The sequence below is a fragment of the Rhinoraja longicauda genome, chromosome 6 (genome assembly GCF_053455715.1).
Source record: "Rhinoraja longicauda isolate Sanriku21f chromosome 6, sRhiLon1.1, whole genome shotgun sequence".
NCBI classification, from domain to species: domain Eukaryota; kingdom Metazoa; phylum Chordata; class Chondrichthyes; order Rajiformes; family Arhynchobatidae; genus Rhinoraja; species Rhinoraja longicauda.
This window is the reverse complement of record NC_135958.1, coordinates 6102240-6118145: the sequence shown is the minus strand read 5'-3', so window position 1 is coordinate 6118145 and position 15906 is coordinate 6102240. Positions and strand designations below refer to the sequence as shown.

Here is a 15906-nt window from a genome sequence, read left to right as displayed (position 1 = left end):
CAGCATTTTATGGCTTTCTTTGGTTTAAGTTTGCTGTTATTACATGAAATACTACTTTTGATAGTAAATTAAAAATGATAGTTTACCTGTAATTTGCCTAAATTGCGTAAAAATGAAAATTAGTTTGTAGTTTTTAATCTGTAAAATTATCAAGATTATTCATAAAATTAATATTAAAGTAAAACTTTTTTTTTCTGTTTTAGGATGTTGCATCTTCTCCTGGAGATCTAATGATTATGGGTGAGAGGAAGATTGGAACATTGTTTTTGTAATTGTTGGTCTTTAAGGCACTTGCTCTTTACTGGTGCTGAAATGTGTACTTCTCCTAACCTGTAGATGGTTCTTTGGGAGAAGGCGATCTGCTCTATTGGCCACAAACATCCGCTTTAACAACGCGCTTGCGTCGACTTGTAACTGCGTATCAGCGGAGTAACACGAAAGAGCAGGTGAAACAGGATGCCCAAACAAAAGGGGACAGGAGAAAAAGATTATGTGCAGACACAGTGAAAGCTAAAGAGGCTGCTAAAATCGAGAAGCAGCAAAGGTGCGTGTACCATTAATCATGCTTGCATGACTGTGAAACATTCTCAAATGTTGTTTGCCACTTTATCATAACCCAAATAGCACCTCATGAATGCTAACATCTACCTGTGAAAATGGTTTTACAAATCTGGCCCACTCCAGCTGTTAACAAAATGATGAAAGTGTAGTTTTGGGTAACTGCAGCTAGTTTTCCATGTAATTTGGGATAACTGCAACCCCCCCTCCCCCATGAACTTCCGCACCTGGACTCAAAGCTATTTTTTCTCTCCCCATCCCACCTACATCCTTCCTCTAGCTTCACAAATCACAACTCTTCATTCCTTCTGTTTCACGCCTTCTTTCTTCCCTTCTCTGGGCTTTGTCCAACCATCTGCCTATCAAACTCTTTCCTCCTCCCTCCCCCCCCCCCCCCCCCCCATCTCAACTCTCCAAACTATATCCACCTATTTATTGTCAGGCTTTCTCCTGCCCCTCCTCTCTTCCAGCTTTCTTCCCTCCCCCTTCTGAAGAGGTGTCCCGACCCAAAACGTCACCTATCTTCCAGGACTTTGTGCCTTTTTTGATGGAAAGGGTAATTTAGTGCGATGTACTCACTGCTTATCTGTTCACTGATGCTGAAACTGATAGAAATGTAACCTGATAAACCACATAAACACAGTGAATTACAGGCTTAGATTAGAGGCTGGTTATCCTGTGAGAAGTGATTTACCTCATAAACCCACTAAGCCATTGATCAAAAATACAATAGGATACTCTCTATCGAACTGAAACTGTTCACCTGCACCAAAACATAACGTAAACACAGGCTAAGCATTCTGACCCTGTACGTTGGCATCTCATCCACTTCATTAAACATCCTCTCCCCTGACCACCTTTTACAAAGTACATGGCACCAGGTCGTGAAGGTATCTTTGACAATACTTCTCAGACCTGTAACCATACTGCCTGGAAAGAAAGGACAGTAAGCACATGGGTCAAAAAAACCTGTTTGCAAAGTCACTCACTGTCAGGACTCAAAAATGTATCACCATTCTAACAAATGTTGCTGGGTCAAATGCGGGGCTCTCTATACTTAGTAGAGATACAGAAGTACCTGCATCGGAGCGCACTGTTTCTGGAAAGCAGCTCACCACCACCCTCACAGTTATTAAGGATGGGTGTTACATGCAGCCTTGCTGGAAATGCCCACATCACACGAGTAAAGTTAAAGAAAACTTTAGACACAAAGTGTTGGAGTAACTCAGCAGATCAGAATAGTCCTGACCTGCAACATCGCCTATCCGTGTCCACCAGAGATGCTGCCTGACCTGCTGAGTTACTCCAGCACTTTAACGTTTTTTTTCGTAAACCAGCATCTTCACGTCTAAAGAAAACTTTAATTTGGGACAACTAACCAAACTCCAATGATGGCGATGATTTTCATGCAAAAGTAATTTACTACTTTAGTTATAATCATATGAAGAACTTGAGTTCCTAATGATAAACATTGTTAAATAAGGACCACTTTCTACAACTTTACAAAATATCTGCACAATTATTTATTAACTTTCCCTGAAATGTACAAAATACACATACATGTTATTAACACACTTATATATTGTTGCAACATTGCAAGGATCTCCCTTGATATCGCTCTCTGCTGCTCCCATTCTTATAGTTTGATGCCATGCAAAGAATTCCATCTGTCAGCACCAACTCCAAATCCCATGAATGTAACCATGTGAGAGCTATAAGGCACTGCATGGTATTCCCTCAAGGCCAGGCTTATTACCAGGCCCGCTGAGGTTTAACTTTCGTCTGTTTGGTAGCCTTAAGATGTTGTGATGGGTAACAGCTGCTACCAAAGGAAGTTGTCTTTGTTTAATTCCAAGCTTTGATAATGGTAACAAAGCTGGAATTAAACTTAAAGACAAATCATTTTGGTAGCTGCTGTTACCCTTCACATCATCGTGAGGCTACCAGGCAGAAGCCAAACCAGTTCATCTGGCACTTTCATCCTTCAAAACCGCATTAATACCAAGGAGAACTCTTGTGCGCAGACAGAATCATGTTATGCTGATGAAATGCTGTGTAAATAAACCAGGATAGACATATTCACGACACAGTCTGTATAACTCCCTGGCACTTCAGAAAAAGAGAATTTGCAGCCTGATGGGACTAGACAATAGACAATAGACAATAGGTGCAGGAGTACGCCATTCAGCCCTTCGAGCCAGCACCGCCATTCAATGCGATCATGGCTGATCACTCTCAATCAGTACCCCGTTCCTGCCTTCTCCCCATACCCCCTCACTCCGCTATCCTTAAGAGCTCTATCCAGCTCTCTCTTGAAAGCATCCAACGAACTGGCCTCCACTGCCTTCTGAGGCAGAGAATTCCACACCTTCACCACTCTCTGACTGAAAAAGTTCTTCCTCATCTCCGTTCTAAATGGCCTACCCCTTATTCTTAAACTGTGGCCCCTTGTTCTGGACTCCCCCAACATTGGGAACATGTTTCCTGCCTCTAATGTGTCCAATCCCCTAATTATCTTATATGTTTCAATAAGATCCCCCCTCATCTTTCTAAATTCCAGTGTATACAAGCCTAATTGCTCCAGCCTTTCAACATACGACAGTCCCGCCATTCCGGGAATTAACCTAGTGAACCTCCGCTGCACGCCCTCAATAGCAAGAATATCCTTCCTCAAATTTGGAGGCCAAAACTGCACACAGTACTACAGGTGCGGTCTCACCAGGGCCCGGTACAACTGTAGAAAGACCTCTTTGCTCCTATACTCAACTCCTCTTGTTACGAAGGCCAACATTCCATTGGCTTTCTTCACTGCCTGCTGTACCTGCATGCTTCCTTTCAGTGACTGATGCACTAGGACACCCAGATCTCGTTGAACATCCCCTCTTCCTAACTTGACACCATTCAGATAATAATCTGCCTTTCTATTCTTACTTCCAAAGTGATTAACCTCACACTTATCTACATTAAACTGCATCTGCCATGTATCCGCCCACTCACACAACCTGTCCAAGTCACCCTGCAGCCTTATTGCATCTTCCACACAATTCACACTACCCCCCAGCTTAGTATCATCTGCAAATTTGCTAATGGTACTTTTAATCCCTTCATCTAAGTCATTAATGTATATCGTAAATAGCTGGGGTCCCAGCACCGAACCTTGCGGTACTCCACTGGTCACTGCCTGCCATTCCGAAAGGGACCCATTTATCCCCACTCTTTGCTTTCTGTCTGTCAACCAATTTTCTATCCATGTCAGTACCCTACCCCCAATACCATGTGCTCTAATTTTGCCCACTAATCTCCTATGTGGGACCTTCTCGAAGACTTTCTGAAAGTCGAGGTACACCACATCCACCGACTCTCCCCTGTTAATTTTCTTAGTTACATCCTCAAAAAATTCCAGTAGATTTGTCAAGCATGATTTCCCCTTCGTAAATCCATGCTGACTCGGAATGATCCTGTTACCGCTATCCAAATGCTCAGCAATTTCGTGTTTTATAATTGACTCCAGCATCTTCCCCACCACTGATGTCAGACTAACTGGTCGATAATTACCCGTTTTCTCTCTCCCTCCTTTCTTAAAAAGTGGGATAACATTTGCTATCCTCCAATCCACAGGAACTGATCCTGAATCTATAGAACATTGAAAAATAATCTCCAATGCTTCCACTATTTCTAGAGCCACCTCCTTAAGTACCCTGGGATGCAGACCATCAGGCCCTCGGGATTTATCAGCCTTCAGTCCCATCAGTCTACCCAAAACCATTTCCTGCCTAATGTGGATTTCCTTCAGTTCCTCCATCGTACAGAAAGCCCGTCAGTGCCTGTACGTCCTTAAAAGATTGAGGATTGGGTATGTCAACAAATACGCTCTTGAACCTCTACAGATGTATGGTGGAGAGCATATTGATTGGTTGCATCATAGCCTGTGATGATCAGCTACTCAAACGCCCAGGAACGAAGGAGATTACAAAGAGTGGTGGACAATGCGCAGTCCTTCACAATTCCACACCATCAAAGACACTGCCTCAAAAGGACAGCCAGCATCATCAAGACCCACACCACCCTGGCCATGCTCTCATTTCACTCCTACCATCTGCAAGAAGTTATGGGCGTCTGAAAACCGTGACAACCAGGTTCAAGAATAGCTTCCTCCCAATAACCACCAGGCCCTTGAACACTACACAACACCAACTTCAACTATGAACGATGGACTGTCTTTGGTTGTCCTAAGAACTTCAAGATTATATTTTGAACTACTATTGATGTTAATAATTTTTGCTTATTGTATGTTATCTGTGTATTGTATTACAGGCCTGTTGTGCTGCTGCAAGTAAGAATTAAGTTGTTTTGTTATCAGTACGTATAACAATGAAACTCCATTGACTCCATCTTATCTGATGAAAGTTCTACCTAATTCCATCTACTCTGAATCCATGAGTGTAAGCGGTTCCAAGATATTGAAATATCCATTTCCCTAAATATCCACTTCCTACGTTGTTAATTAATAATGTAATATTCCACATTTTGTGTAAGACTTGGTAGATTTTAAAAGTTGACATGCCCTCCATAAGTAAAGGGACTTGTGCTTATAATATTGCTATAAAAACACTATCAAAAAGACATGTTCTGACTTCAGCTAATTCTCTTCCTTTCTACCAGGTGGACGAGGCGAGAAGAGGCTGATTTCTACAGAGTTGTGTCCACTTTTGGCATTGTGTATGATCCAGACAAACAGAAATTTGACTGGACCAAATTCCGAGCTATAGCCAGGCTAAATAAAAAGACGGATGAGAGTTTGCAGAAGTACCTTTATGCTTTTGTTGCCATGTGTCGAAGAGTTTGTCGCCTACCGCCCAAAGAGAAAGAAGGTACAGATAACCATGAATTACTTCATTATTAATAAAAAGGTCAATGCCAATTTGGAATTCTGATTCAATCTCTACAGTAGTTCTATTTAGGTTAGAGATACAGCATGGAAACAGGCCCTTCGGCCGACCAGCGATTCCTGTACACTTGTATTATCCTACACCGCAGGGACAATTTACAATTTTTACCGAAGCCAATTAACTGACAAACTTGTACGGTTTTGGTGTGTGGGAGGAAACCGGAGCACCCGGGGAAAACCCACACAGTCACGAGGAGAACGTACAAACTCCATACAGGCAGTACCCATAATCAGGATCGAGCCCGGGTCTCTGGCGCTGTAAGGCAGCAACTCCACCGCTGCGCCACCATCCAGCCCATAAATACAAATGCAAAGTATAAATCCAAATTTTTTATACTTTGGAAACTAAATGATGATTGAAACCAGTCAGTTTCAATTAATAATTTTGTTTTCCTTTGTATATCTTTCTCCATATTGCAAAGACTGGGCGCTCAGAAGCAACTATAAAACAACCTGACATAATTTTATTTTGTCTTGGTTGAACAGAATAGAATTTCTCTCAGGCATTCTGCTGATTAGGAGTTAAACGCGAGCTGATATAGTGGGAGACTTCATGTGACGTCTTGCCATGTGGCAGGACTTTGGAACACTGAGTTCCCTGGCTATTCTAAGGCTTCCACAGTGAGGAGAAGAGAAGTAAAGGCTAGTACAAGGAGGCAGCCCTCCTGAATCTGTTCAACACTGGGAGTAGACAACATTGCAGAGTGCAATAAATTACATCAGATTATGTAAAAGCTACTGAGCTATTCCTTTATTATTATTATCATGGTCCTGAGTGAAATATAGTGTAAAACTATTGCACTTACGCAATCTATTGCACTTACGCAATCTCGACCCGAAAACTATTGCACTTACGATATCTCGACCCGAAATATCACCCATTCCTTCTCTCCAGAGATGCTGCCTGTCCCGCTGAGTTATTCCAGCTTTTTGTGCTTATCTTTGGTTTAAACCAGCATCTGCAGTTCCTTCTTACAATCATACCATATGTGAATACAACGGTCGTGCAAAAGAGAAAATAACATAATGCAGAATTTAGTGTAACAGCTGCAGAGGAAGAACCGATTTAAAAAAGTGCAAGGGATGCAACCTTGTAGATTGGAAGATCTGGAATACATCCTTTGTGGGTGAGAGATCCATTCAAAAATCTGATATCAGTGGGGAAGAAGCTGCTAGACATTAGAGATACAGCATGGAAACAAAGTATTTGGCCCACCTAGTCCACGCCAAAACTACCCTGTGCATCAGCACTATCCTACACACGAGGGACAATTTATCATTTGCAGAAGCCAATTAACTACAAGTCTATATGTCCTTGGTATGTGGGAGGTAACGGGAGCACTCAGAAAACACGCATGTGGTCACAGGGAGAATGTACAAACTGTACAGACAGCACCTGTGGTCGGGATAGAACCCGGGTTTCTGGTGTAGTAAGGCAGCAACTCTCACTGTACTGCCCCTGTTCCTGAATCTGGAAGTGTGTGCTTTCGAATTTTTGTATCTTCTGAATTGTACAATCTGTGAATTGCACAACTCATTCATTAAGGTACAAAATTGTTGCTGTGGGTGTTATCAAACTTGAAATTAATCACTCAACAGTTCAGACCAGAGGATTAAATTGCTAAAAGTGTGTCTTTTTTGCTGCAGAGCTTCTCGATCCACCCGTTTTCATCCAACCCATCACTGAAGAGCGCGCTTCCAGGACACTTTATCGGATTGAGTTGCTCCGTAAAGTGCGAGAACAAGTCCTTCGCCACCCACAACTCGATGAGAGGATAAAATTGTGCCAGCCGGGTCCAGACCTGCCTGAGTGGTGGGAGAGCGGGAGGCATGACAAGGAATTGCTCATCGGAGCAGCCAAGCACGGTGTCAGCAAGACTGATGATCACATTTTCTGTGATTCGGAACTCTCCTTCATGCTGGCCCAAAGAAGCTGCAGCCAGAACAAAATAGCCCAGTCACGAAGTTCCACGCCACTCTTGCATCATCAGTACCCATCCGCTTCCTCGCCTCTACATCTACTGCCTAAAGTGCAGGATAAAAAAAGTCAGCTAGAGATTGAAGTAGTTAAGTGTGAAAGGACAGCTGTTGTCAAAAAGGAACCAGATTCATCTGATGATGAGGAGGCGATGGACATTGGAGTGAAGAGTAAAGTCAAATTGGAACAGTTTGTGAGTTGCTTGCAGCCGCAAAACAGGTTAGACAAGAAACCCGGGATTAAATTGGACCCCGATCCTGATGGCTGCATGGTCGCAGCAAGGACTCAGCCCCTCACACCAAACCTGGTGATCAACAAATGTAAAACAAGCCGACAACGTTCGGCCTCCAGCTCTGACACCGACTCTGACTCGGACAATTCTTCGTCTTCGTCGCCATCGTCATCATCATCGTCATCCTCGTCCCGGTCTTCATCTTCCTCCTCCTCTTCCTCGAGCTCCTCCTCGTCCTCATCCTCCTCTTCTTCATCATCCTCCTCTTCCTCCTCCTCCTCTTCTGATGACAGTGACAGTGACAGTGATGACAAGCAGACCGCGGCAGGCAGTGAGTACCTCTTGTTAAATAAAGCCTTTCTTTCAGCCAAGCACTTGCTCCTGTTGGCAGAAGTAACAAAGTTCACTGGTGTAGGAAGTTCTAGAAAGTACCTGTTTTTTCCCATTGTCACAATTGGTTTTATAAAATGGTCTTCTATAACATGTTCTTTGGCAGTAACCAGCGCATTATTGCAGAACTATCTGCAGGGGGATTCCAGAACAAGGGGCCACAGTTTAAGAATAAGGGGTAGGCCATTTAGAACAGAGATGAGGAAGAACTTTTTCAGTCAGAGAGTGGTGAAGGTGTGGAATTCTCTGCCTCAGAAGGCAGTGGAGGCCAGTTCGTTGGATGCTTTCAAGAGAGAGCTGGATAGAGCTCTTAAGGATAGCGGAGTGAGGGGGTATGGGGAGAAGGCAGGAACGGGGTACTGGTTGAGAGTGATCAGCCATGATCGCATTGAATGGCGGTGCTGGCTCGAAGGGCTGAATGGCCTACTCCTGCACCTATTGTCTATTCCATACAGTTTTTTAAAAATACGTGTCTAAAATCACCTTCACTAATACAAAGTATCAGTGTTGTAATGTTAATACTGGGTAGCCACCAGACTTGGTTAACAAAGCAGTTCTGTGTCAAAATAGGAAATTACACAACTCTTTCCCACAAGGTAGCCATTGTTTGTATGTAACAGTGTACAGTCACCGTTGAACTTGCAAGCCAGATTTTCCTCTGTTCAATGTTTTCTCAGTTATGTGATAACACAAAAACCTTATAGGCATTTGTGAAACAGGATAGTAAAATAATTGCTCGTAATAGACAATGCTGCAGACTCAAATTTTGTTATCTCAAAGCAAGGAAGAGGAAGATTTAATCGCTATCTTTGTTGAGTTATAGTTGAGCTGAGCACAGACATCTTCCTTTTAGTTGGGGAGGGGGAGATTTGTGGGACAGTAGAAAAACCTGGCTAATATCAGGACAAATATTATCATCCCTAATTAAAATTGTACAGTCTCCGCTTGTATTGTTGACAAGGTAACAGGTGCAATTTCTTTAAAAGACACAAAGTGCTGGAGCAACTCAGTGGGTCAGGCAGCATCTCTGGAGAATACGGATAGATGATGTTTTGGGTCGAGACCACCTTCAGACTGATTGGGGTGGGAGAAGGGGGTGAAAGAAAGCAAGAGGAGAGGTAGGGGTTAGACAAAACAAGACACAGAGTGCTGGAGCAACAGCGGCTCAGGCAGCATCTTTGGAGAAGATGGGTAGGTGATGTTTCAGGTGGGGACCCTTCTGTAGACGGGGCAGGACAAAGCCTGGCACGTGATGTGGGTACAGGTAAAGGGGAGGTTTTCATGGGCAGATGTTTGGACAAAGGCCAGAGATGAAAAGACAATATGTATGCGATAAAGATAGAAGTGCGACCTTGATGCTGAGCACTGGAGAGTATTACGACTATTTTGAGGCATTATTTTAACACGGAATCACTTGTATTTCTCCTAAGGTAAAGCAGCACAGCACTTGAAGCCTTATGATGATGATAGTGCAGCATCTCTCAGTATTGCTCAGGATGAGACACAGGACAGCTTTCTCCCAGAAAATGGAAGGCCTGACATCCAGTTCCTGCAGGATAGGCACAGGTTTGCTGCCTCCTGCTGGCCAAAGGTATGAACTGAAATGAGCCGCATTTTTGATGATTGCAGATGACACCAGTTTAAGCAATATGCGGTTATAAACTGCATGTGCCTTAGCTTCTGATTTAAGACATTAACACTTTACAGGATTAAGTTTTGCCAGATTAAAGTTGTGAGAACTGTTAAAGATCTTTTGAAAGACACAAAGTCTAGAGTAACTCAACGGGTCAGGCATCACCTCTGGAGAAAGTGGATAGGTGACGTTTCGGGTTGGGACCTTTCCTCAGAAACATCACCTATCCATGTTGTCCAGAGATGCTTTTGACCCGAAATGTTAACGGTCTAAAGAAGGATCTCGACCCGAAATGTCACTTATCCAAGTTCTCCAGAGATGCTGCCTGACCTGCTGAGTTACTCCAGCACTCTGTGTCCTTTTGTGTAATAACCAGCATCTGCAGTTCTTTGTTTCTAAATATCTTTGTTGTTTTTACGTAGGATCGCGTAATGATCAACAGAATTGATAGCATATGCCACGCAGTATTGAAAGGAAATTGGATTCCATCAAGAAGAAGTTATGACTACAATGCTGTGACATCTTCTTACACAACAAAATTACTCGATAGCCCCTCTGCCATGGGAGATTTCAATGATTCTGCTGTTTTTACATCAGGAAGTCAGGGTGTTAAAGAAGATAATTCTCTTTTGTCGCAGTTCACAAAGGTGAAGAAGCATGTGCGAGAAAAGGAGTTTACAGTGAAAATCAATGACGTATGTTCATTTTTATTACTGTTAGATCTGATTCTAATTGCAGATCTTTGCAGTGTGTGCAGCATGCTACTCTGCATCTGGCTGCCAGCAGCGTTTTCACTCTGAACTACTTCCTTCGCACACTTTATATACATTACTCCTTTGTGCTTTAACCATTATTAATTTTAAAGTATTTAGATGTGAGCTGTGTTTGTAATGCACACCATTGAAACCTTTGTTTCTGCTTTTTTTGCCACTGCAATTCTGAAGGCTTCTCTAGCAATAGTGCTTATTTAATGCTTTGCATTTGTGGTTTCTTGCTGTCTATAGGGATTGAACCTATGGATCCTTATCTAATACAATACACTATCTGGTTTTGATTGAAGGTTGATGACGCGGCATGATGTGTTGTAAATGCACCCTTTTTGTTTTTTTAATATCTCTGCTTTTATAAGTCTGCTTTAATTTTATTTTTCTTAATAAATAAGCATGATCAGCTTTTTGCCCAATATCACAATAATCAGCCGTTGATGGGATGTCTGATGCAAAACAAGTGCCGGGTGGTGATTTCTCCATCAAAGTGTGCTGCTCCTAGATTTGTTTAGTACTAGTATTTTGCAGTCATAGTTGCTAATTATTTTAATATTTCAAAATATGCACAGCTATTGACCACTTCTGACAATGTATATTTGAAGCTCTCCAACTTTAAAACTTATTTTTAATTTTCAACAAAGTAACCAGATTTCTCTTCTCGATCTCTGTTATTTTCATAAGAAAATGGTGGAAAGCATTAATAAGCTTCACTTATGAATCGGGAGGCATTATTTCTGAACAATAATTTTCCCATTAGATTTACACCAACTTCAGTTAAATAAGTTAAAATGCTGTAAAGATTTGTGCCTGTATTGTAAATGGCATGACTTGTTCATTTACAATACAATTGTGTATTAAAAACTCATCTCAAAAACTCTGTTCATTTGGAAATCTATATATTATTTTATTCATCATTTTCCAAAATTTACATTATGCATTTGACGTTAAGAGTTAAAATAAATAATTTAAAGTAGGTTGCTAATTATGCACAATTGAATATAAACTTGAATATATACTATATAACTCACAAGACATTGGATAAGACAGAACATGGAATATAACAAATACACACCTTTCTACCCACAATGTTTGTGCCGAACATGGTGCCAGGTTAAACTAATTTCATCTGCCTGAATTTCCCGCATATCCATGTGCTTATATAAAAGCCTGTTAAATGCCACTCACTTAACTGCCTCCCTGACCACCCCCTGACATCGTGTTCCAGGCACCCACCACTTTGTGTACATCTCCTTTAAACTTTGTACCTCTCACTTTAAACCTATGCGTTCTAGTCTTTGACATTTCTACCCTGGGGAAAACGGTTCTGACTGTCTACCCATTCTAAGTCTCTCATAATTTTATATACTTCTATCAGGTCCTCCTCAGCCTCCAACGTTCTGGAGAAAGCAATCCAAAATTGTCCAACCTCATCTTAGAGCTAAACTCCTCCAATCCAGGCAGCATTCTGCTGAATCTCTTCTGCACCCTCTCCAATGTCCCCACATTCTTCCTGTCATTGAGTGGCCAGAACTAGAAAAAATACTCCAAATGTTGGGAAATGGGACTAATTTAACAGTCCATTTATATCCAGCTTGAACACAATGGGTTGAATGGCCTTCACCTGCGACGTGAGATTCTATGATTTTAAATGCCAATTCTACCAATATAATAGGGTTGTTCCAATATAATAGGGCGGCACGATGGCGCAGCGGTAGAGTAGCTGCCTTACAGCGTATGCAGCGCCGGAAACCCGAGTTCGAACTCGATTTCTGGGTGTGTCTGTATGGAGTTTGTACATTTTCCCCATAACCACGTGGGTTTTCTCCGTGATCTTCGATTTCCTCCCACACACCAAAGACGGGTTTTAAGTTCATTGGCTTGGTTTAAATGCAAAAATTGTCCTTAGTTTGTGTAGGATAGTATTAATGTGTGGGGATCGCTGGTTGGTGCGGACTCGGTGGGCCAGAGGGCCTGTTTCCGTGCTGTATCTCTACACTAAACTAAATAGTTGGAGAGTCAGATAGTTGCCATATTCTGTTGGTACTTGCTGCAATGTGGGATATTCATCACATCAAGGGCCAGGAAGCGAGCGGGCAAGATCATCTCTGACCCCTCTCACCCTGGCCACAAACTCTTCGAAGCACTTCCCTCTGGAAGGCGACTCCGGGCTGTCAAAGCAGCCGCAGCCAAACATAAAAACAGCTTTTTTCCATGAGTGATAGTTCTACTCAATAACCAAAGTCTGTAGTCCCTTTTTTGCTCTGGTTTATTTTCACCCACATGTTTAGACCGTAATGTTGTATCCTTATTGTCTTGATGTGGTTATGCTTTATTCTTAATTGTTAACTGTATGTTTGTGTTGTCATTTGTGAGCGGAGCACCAAGGCACATTCCTTGTATATGCACATACTTAACCAATAAACTTATTCATTCATTCATCATGAGACCACAAGAAGCCTGCCCACACATTACGTTCCCAGCAATACCAAATGAAAATACTATCACATCCAGTCAGAAGAAGATTGAGTCTGGTCAAGGACAGATACAGCCTCACGGGCAGCATCCTTTCTGCTTGCTCTCACTTTGGGCATGTTATGTAGAATGGAGTTTTTTTTTAAATCAAACAAAAAAGGCGCATTAAGAATTAATTTTTCAAAGTCTCAAGTACTTATCAGCAAAAAAAATTAATCCCTCAGTAGTTCTACAGTATTTAATAATTCTTAGCTAATAATTCATAAGCTCAATTGTGTTTTGACTGAGCTCACTGACATAAAGAAAGATGACCAAACAAAGGACATTAATGTCAAAGAATAAACTAATTGAATAAAAGTGATCAATTTGATAAAAAATCTATGCTTTCACCAATATCATTACAAGTTGCAGCTGGATGTTTTAAGCTGTTGACAGTGTTATTATTCTTACTGAATTTTAAAATTGTATTTGTGCCCAAGTTCTTGAAGGTTGTTTGTAATATATACACTATGTGAAAGAATGATGTGCTTACATTCATCGCAAAATATTCAGTTTGTATTTCGTCTCCAGCGGTCAAACAGTGGGGTTTCAGCTAGTAAAGCTCAATTTAACATCTTTCAATGTAAAACAATTTTTGTTATCACCATTTGTTTTAATAGGAAAGAGGATTGAAGTTAACTTTTCAGAAGCAAAGACTCAGTCAGAAGAGAGCTCTCGAAACTGAAGAAGGGACTTCAGATCAGCGGCAGTACATGGCACAGCTTCACGATTTGTACTCTGCTCAGAACAGAAGTCAGGGACTGGCTGTGGACCTCTCAAAATCATTATTGGGAGCTGGGAGTTCAATTCCCTTGTCATCCTCCACGCTGTTTAATGCCAATATACCTGGCAGCGTCGCCACAGTGATCCCTCATCCTAAATCGGTATTATCAGGTGCTTCTCAGCAGATTACAAGACACTGTACAAATGGGATACTGTTGGATAACCAGCCAATAGTTAAAAAGAGAAGAGGAAGGAAAAAGAACGTGGAAGGAGTGGACATTCTTTTCATGAACCGCAACAAGTCATTGCAGCCTGTAAGTCTGCATTATTACTGCAATATTATTATCAACAATTTCGATAGAGGAATTGATACATCAGTGATGTAAACTTTATCGCAAATGTTAGTCATGTAAAATTGTGTTGCCTCACTGCATGAACCATTTAAGGGCACAATGTGCTGAAGGAACTCAGCAGGTCAGGCAGCAGAGAAGATACACAAAATGCTGGAGTAATTCAGCGGCTCAGGCAGCATCTCTGGAGAGAAGAAATAGGTGACATTTCGGGTCAAGACCCTTCTTCAGACTCAGGCAGCATCTCTGGAGAACTTGCAGAGATCATGTTCTGCAGAGATGCTGCCTGGCCCATTGAGTTACTCCAGCACTTTTTGTTTATTTTTCTTTGTTAACCAACATCTGCAATTTCTTGTGGCTGAACCATTTACTTTATCTAATCGCTATTGCCTGCCTTCTGTCAGTCACTATTTTTCAATGTGATTACTGCAGTTGAGTCTGTTGTGAGTCAAGCTTTGCTTACTTTTGCTTCTGACGTTGAATAAATTGTTACTCCAAATCATTAAATATACTAAGCCGAAACCACTGAAGCTCAGAGGATAATGTTCCATTTTCAGCGATTACCAGAATTAATTGCTAAAGAGCACTGCTAGAAATTGAACTGACACCAATGGATAAGGGTGTGTAGGAAGGAACTGCAGATGCTGGTTTAAACTGAAGATAGACGCAACAAGCTGTAGTAACTCAGCGGGACAGGCGGCATTTCTGGAGAAAAAGAATAGGTGATGTTTCGGGTCAAGACGTTTCTTCAGTCTGATAAAGGGTCTCGACCCAAAACGTCACCTATTCCTTTTCAACAGAGATGCTGTCTGACCCGCTGACATACTCCAGCTTTTGGTGTCTTCTAATATATAAGGGGTGGTACAGTGGCGTAGTTGGTGGAGCTGCTGCCTCAGAATCCCAGGTTTGATCCTGATCTCGGGCACTGTCTGTGGAGTTTGCATGTTCTCCCCTGTGATCGTTTGGGTTTCCTCCCAATGCTCTGGTTCTATGTTATACCACTTTCTCATTTACGCCTTACACACTCGGAGCAATTTTAAACTTTTTTTTAAAACAGAGGCCAATCAACCCACATACCTGTACGATTTTGGGGTGTGGGAGGAAACCAGAGCACCCGGATAAAACCCATGTGGTCACAGAGAGAATGTGCAAACTCCATTGACTGCACACAGGTGTCTGGCATTGTAAGGCGGCAACTCTACTACTGTGCCACCCAAAATCTCTAAATAAATACTAAATGAAGTATTTTGTTACACTAATGTCTTCAGCCTTATTTCTGCAATTTCTTGAGCTGATTACCAATATTTTTACAAAATGTTTACTATATATTTTTTGTTTCTGCAGCACCTTTCATCAAGAAGTTCATGTGTTTTGGGGCTCTGGTTTTATGTAGAATTGCTGGCATTTTCTCGCTGAGTGCCAGGAAGTTGTGCACAAATATGTGGGAATAGTGATGTATTTTTGACAGGAAGGAGCGTGCCTGGTTTATTTTTTCCAGCAGTTTTGTAGGAGGGGCTTGTTTAGTGCAAACCTCACCACCACAATGAACGTGCTTACCATGTTGTAAGAAGCTGGCCTCGTCTCTGAGTATCAGGCCTGCTTCCTTCTGGGGAACTGTGCAAGGCAAGCGGAAGTCTTTTTAATAGGTCAGTGGTAAGTGAAGGTTACTTGCGCAGGTGGTTTCCCGGCCATAAATTCTGGGCAACAAACTCAGTGCGGTCTGCAAATATGAAGTGTTTATTCAGCTTGCCTAGGAAGACAGTTAGTCCATTTTTCCTGTAGGTTTTTAAGTTAAAACAACAACTATTGAAAATGT

General features: G+C 41.9%; 1 protein-coding gene across 11 annotated transcripts in view; it reads left to right on the top strand.

The window, feature by feature from the left end:
- The window catches only part of chd9 (chromodomain helicase DNA binding protein 9), a 196967-nt gene that overhangs the window by 162700 nt on the left and 18361 nt on the right, over positions 1-15906 (top strand). For 8 of the 11 annotated variants that reach the window (XM_078400388.1, XM_078400385.1, XM_078400386.1 and 5 more), the window contains 7 exons: positions 204-240; positions 337-544; positions 5221-5429; positions 7154-8047; positions 9537-9697; positions 10162-10434; positions 13638-14054. In XM_078400388.1, the coding sequence (XP_078256514.1) occupies positions 204-240; positions 337-544; positions 5221-5429; positions 7154-8047; positions 9537-9697; positions 10162-10434; positions 13638-14054 (2199 nt within the window). The remainder of the gene's footprint in view (positions 1-203; positions 241-336; positions 545-5220; positions 5430-7153; positions 8048-9536; positions 9698-10161; positions 10435-13637; positions 14055-15906) is intronic. The other 3 variants (XM_078400392.1, XM_078400387.1, XM_078400394.1) reach the window with 1 other exon arrangement.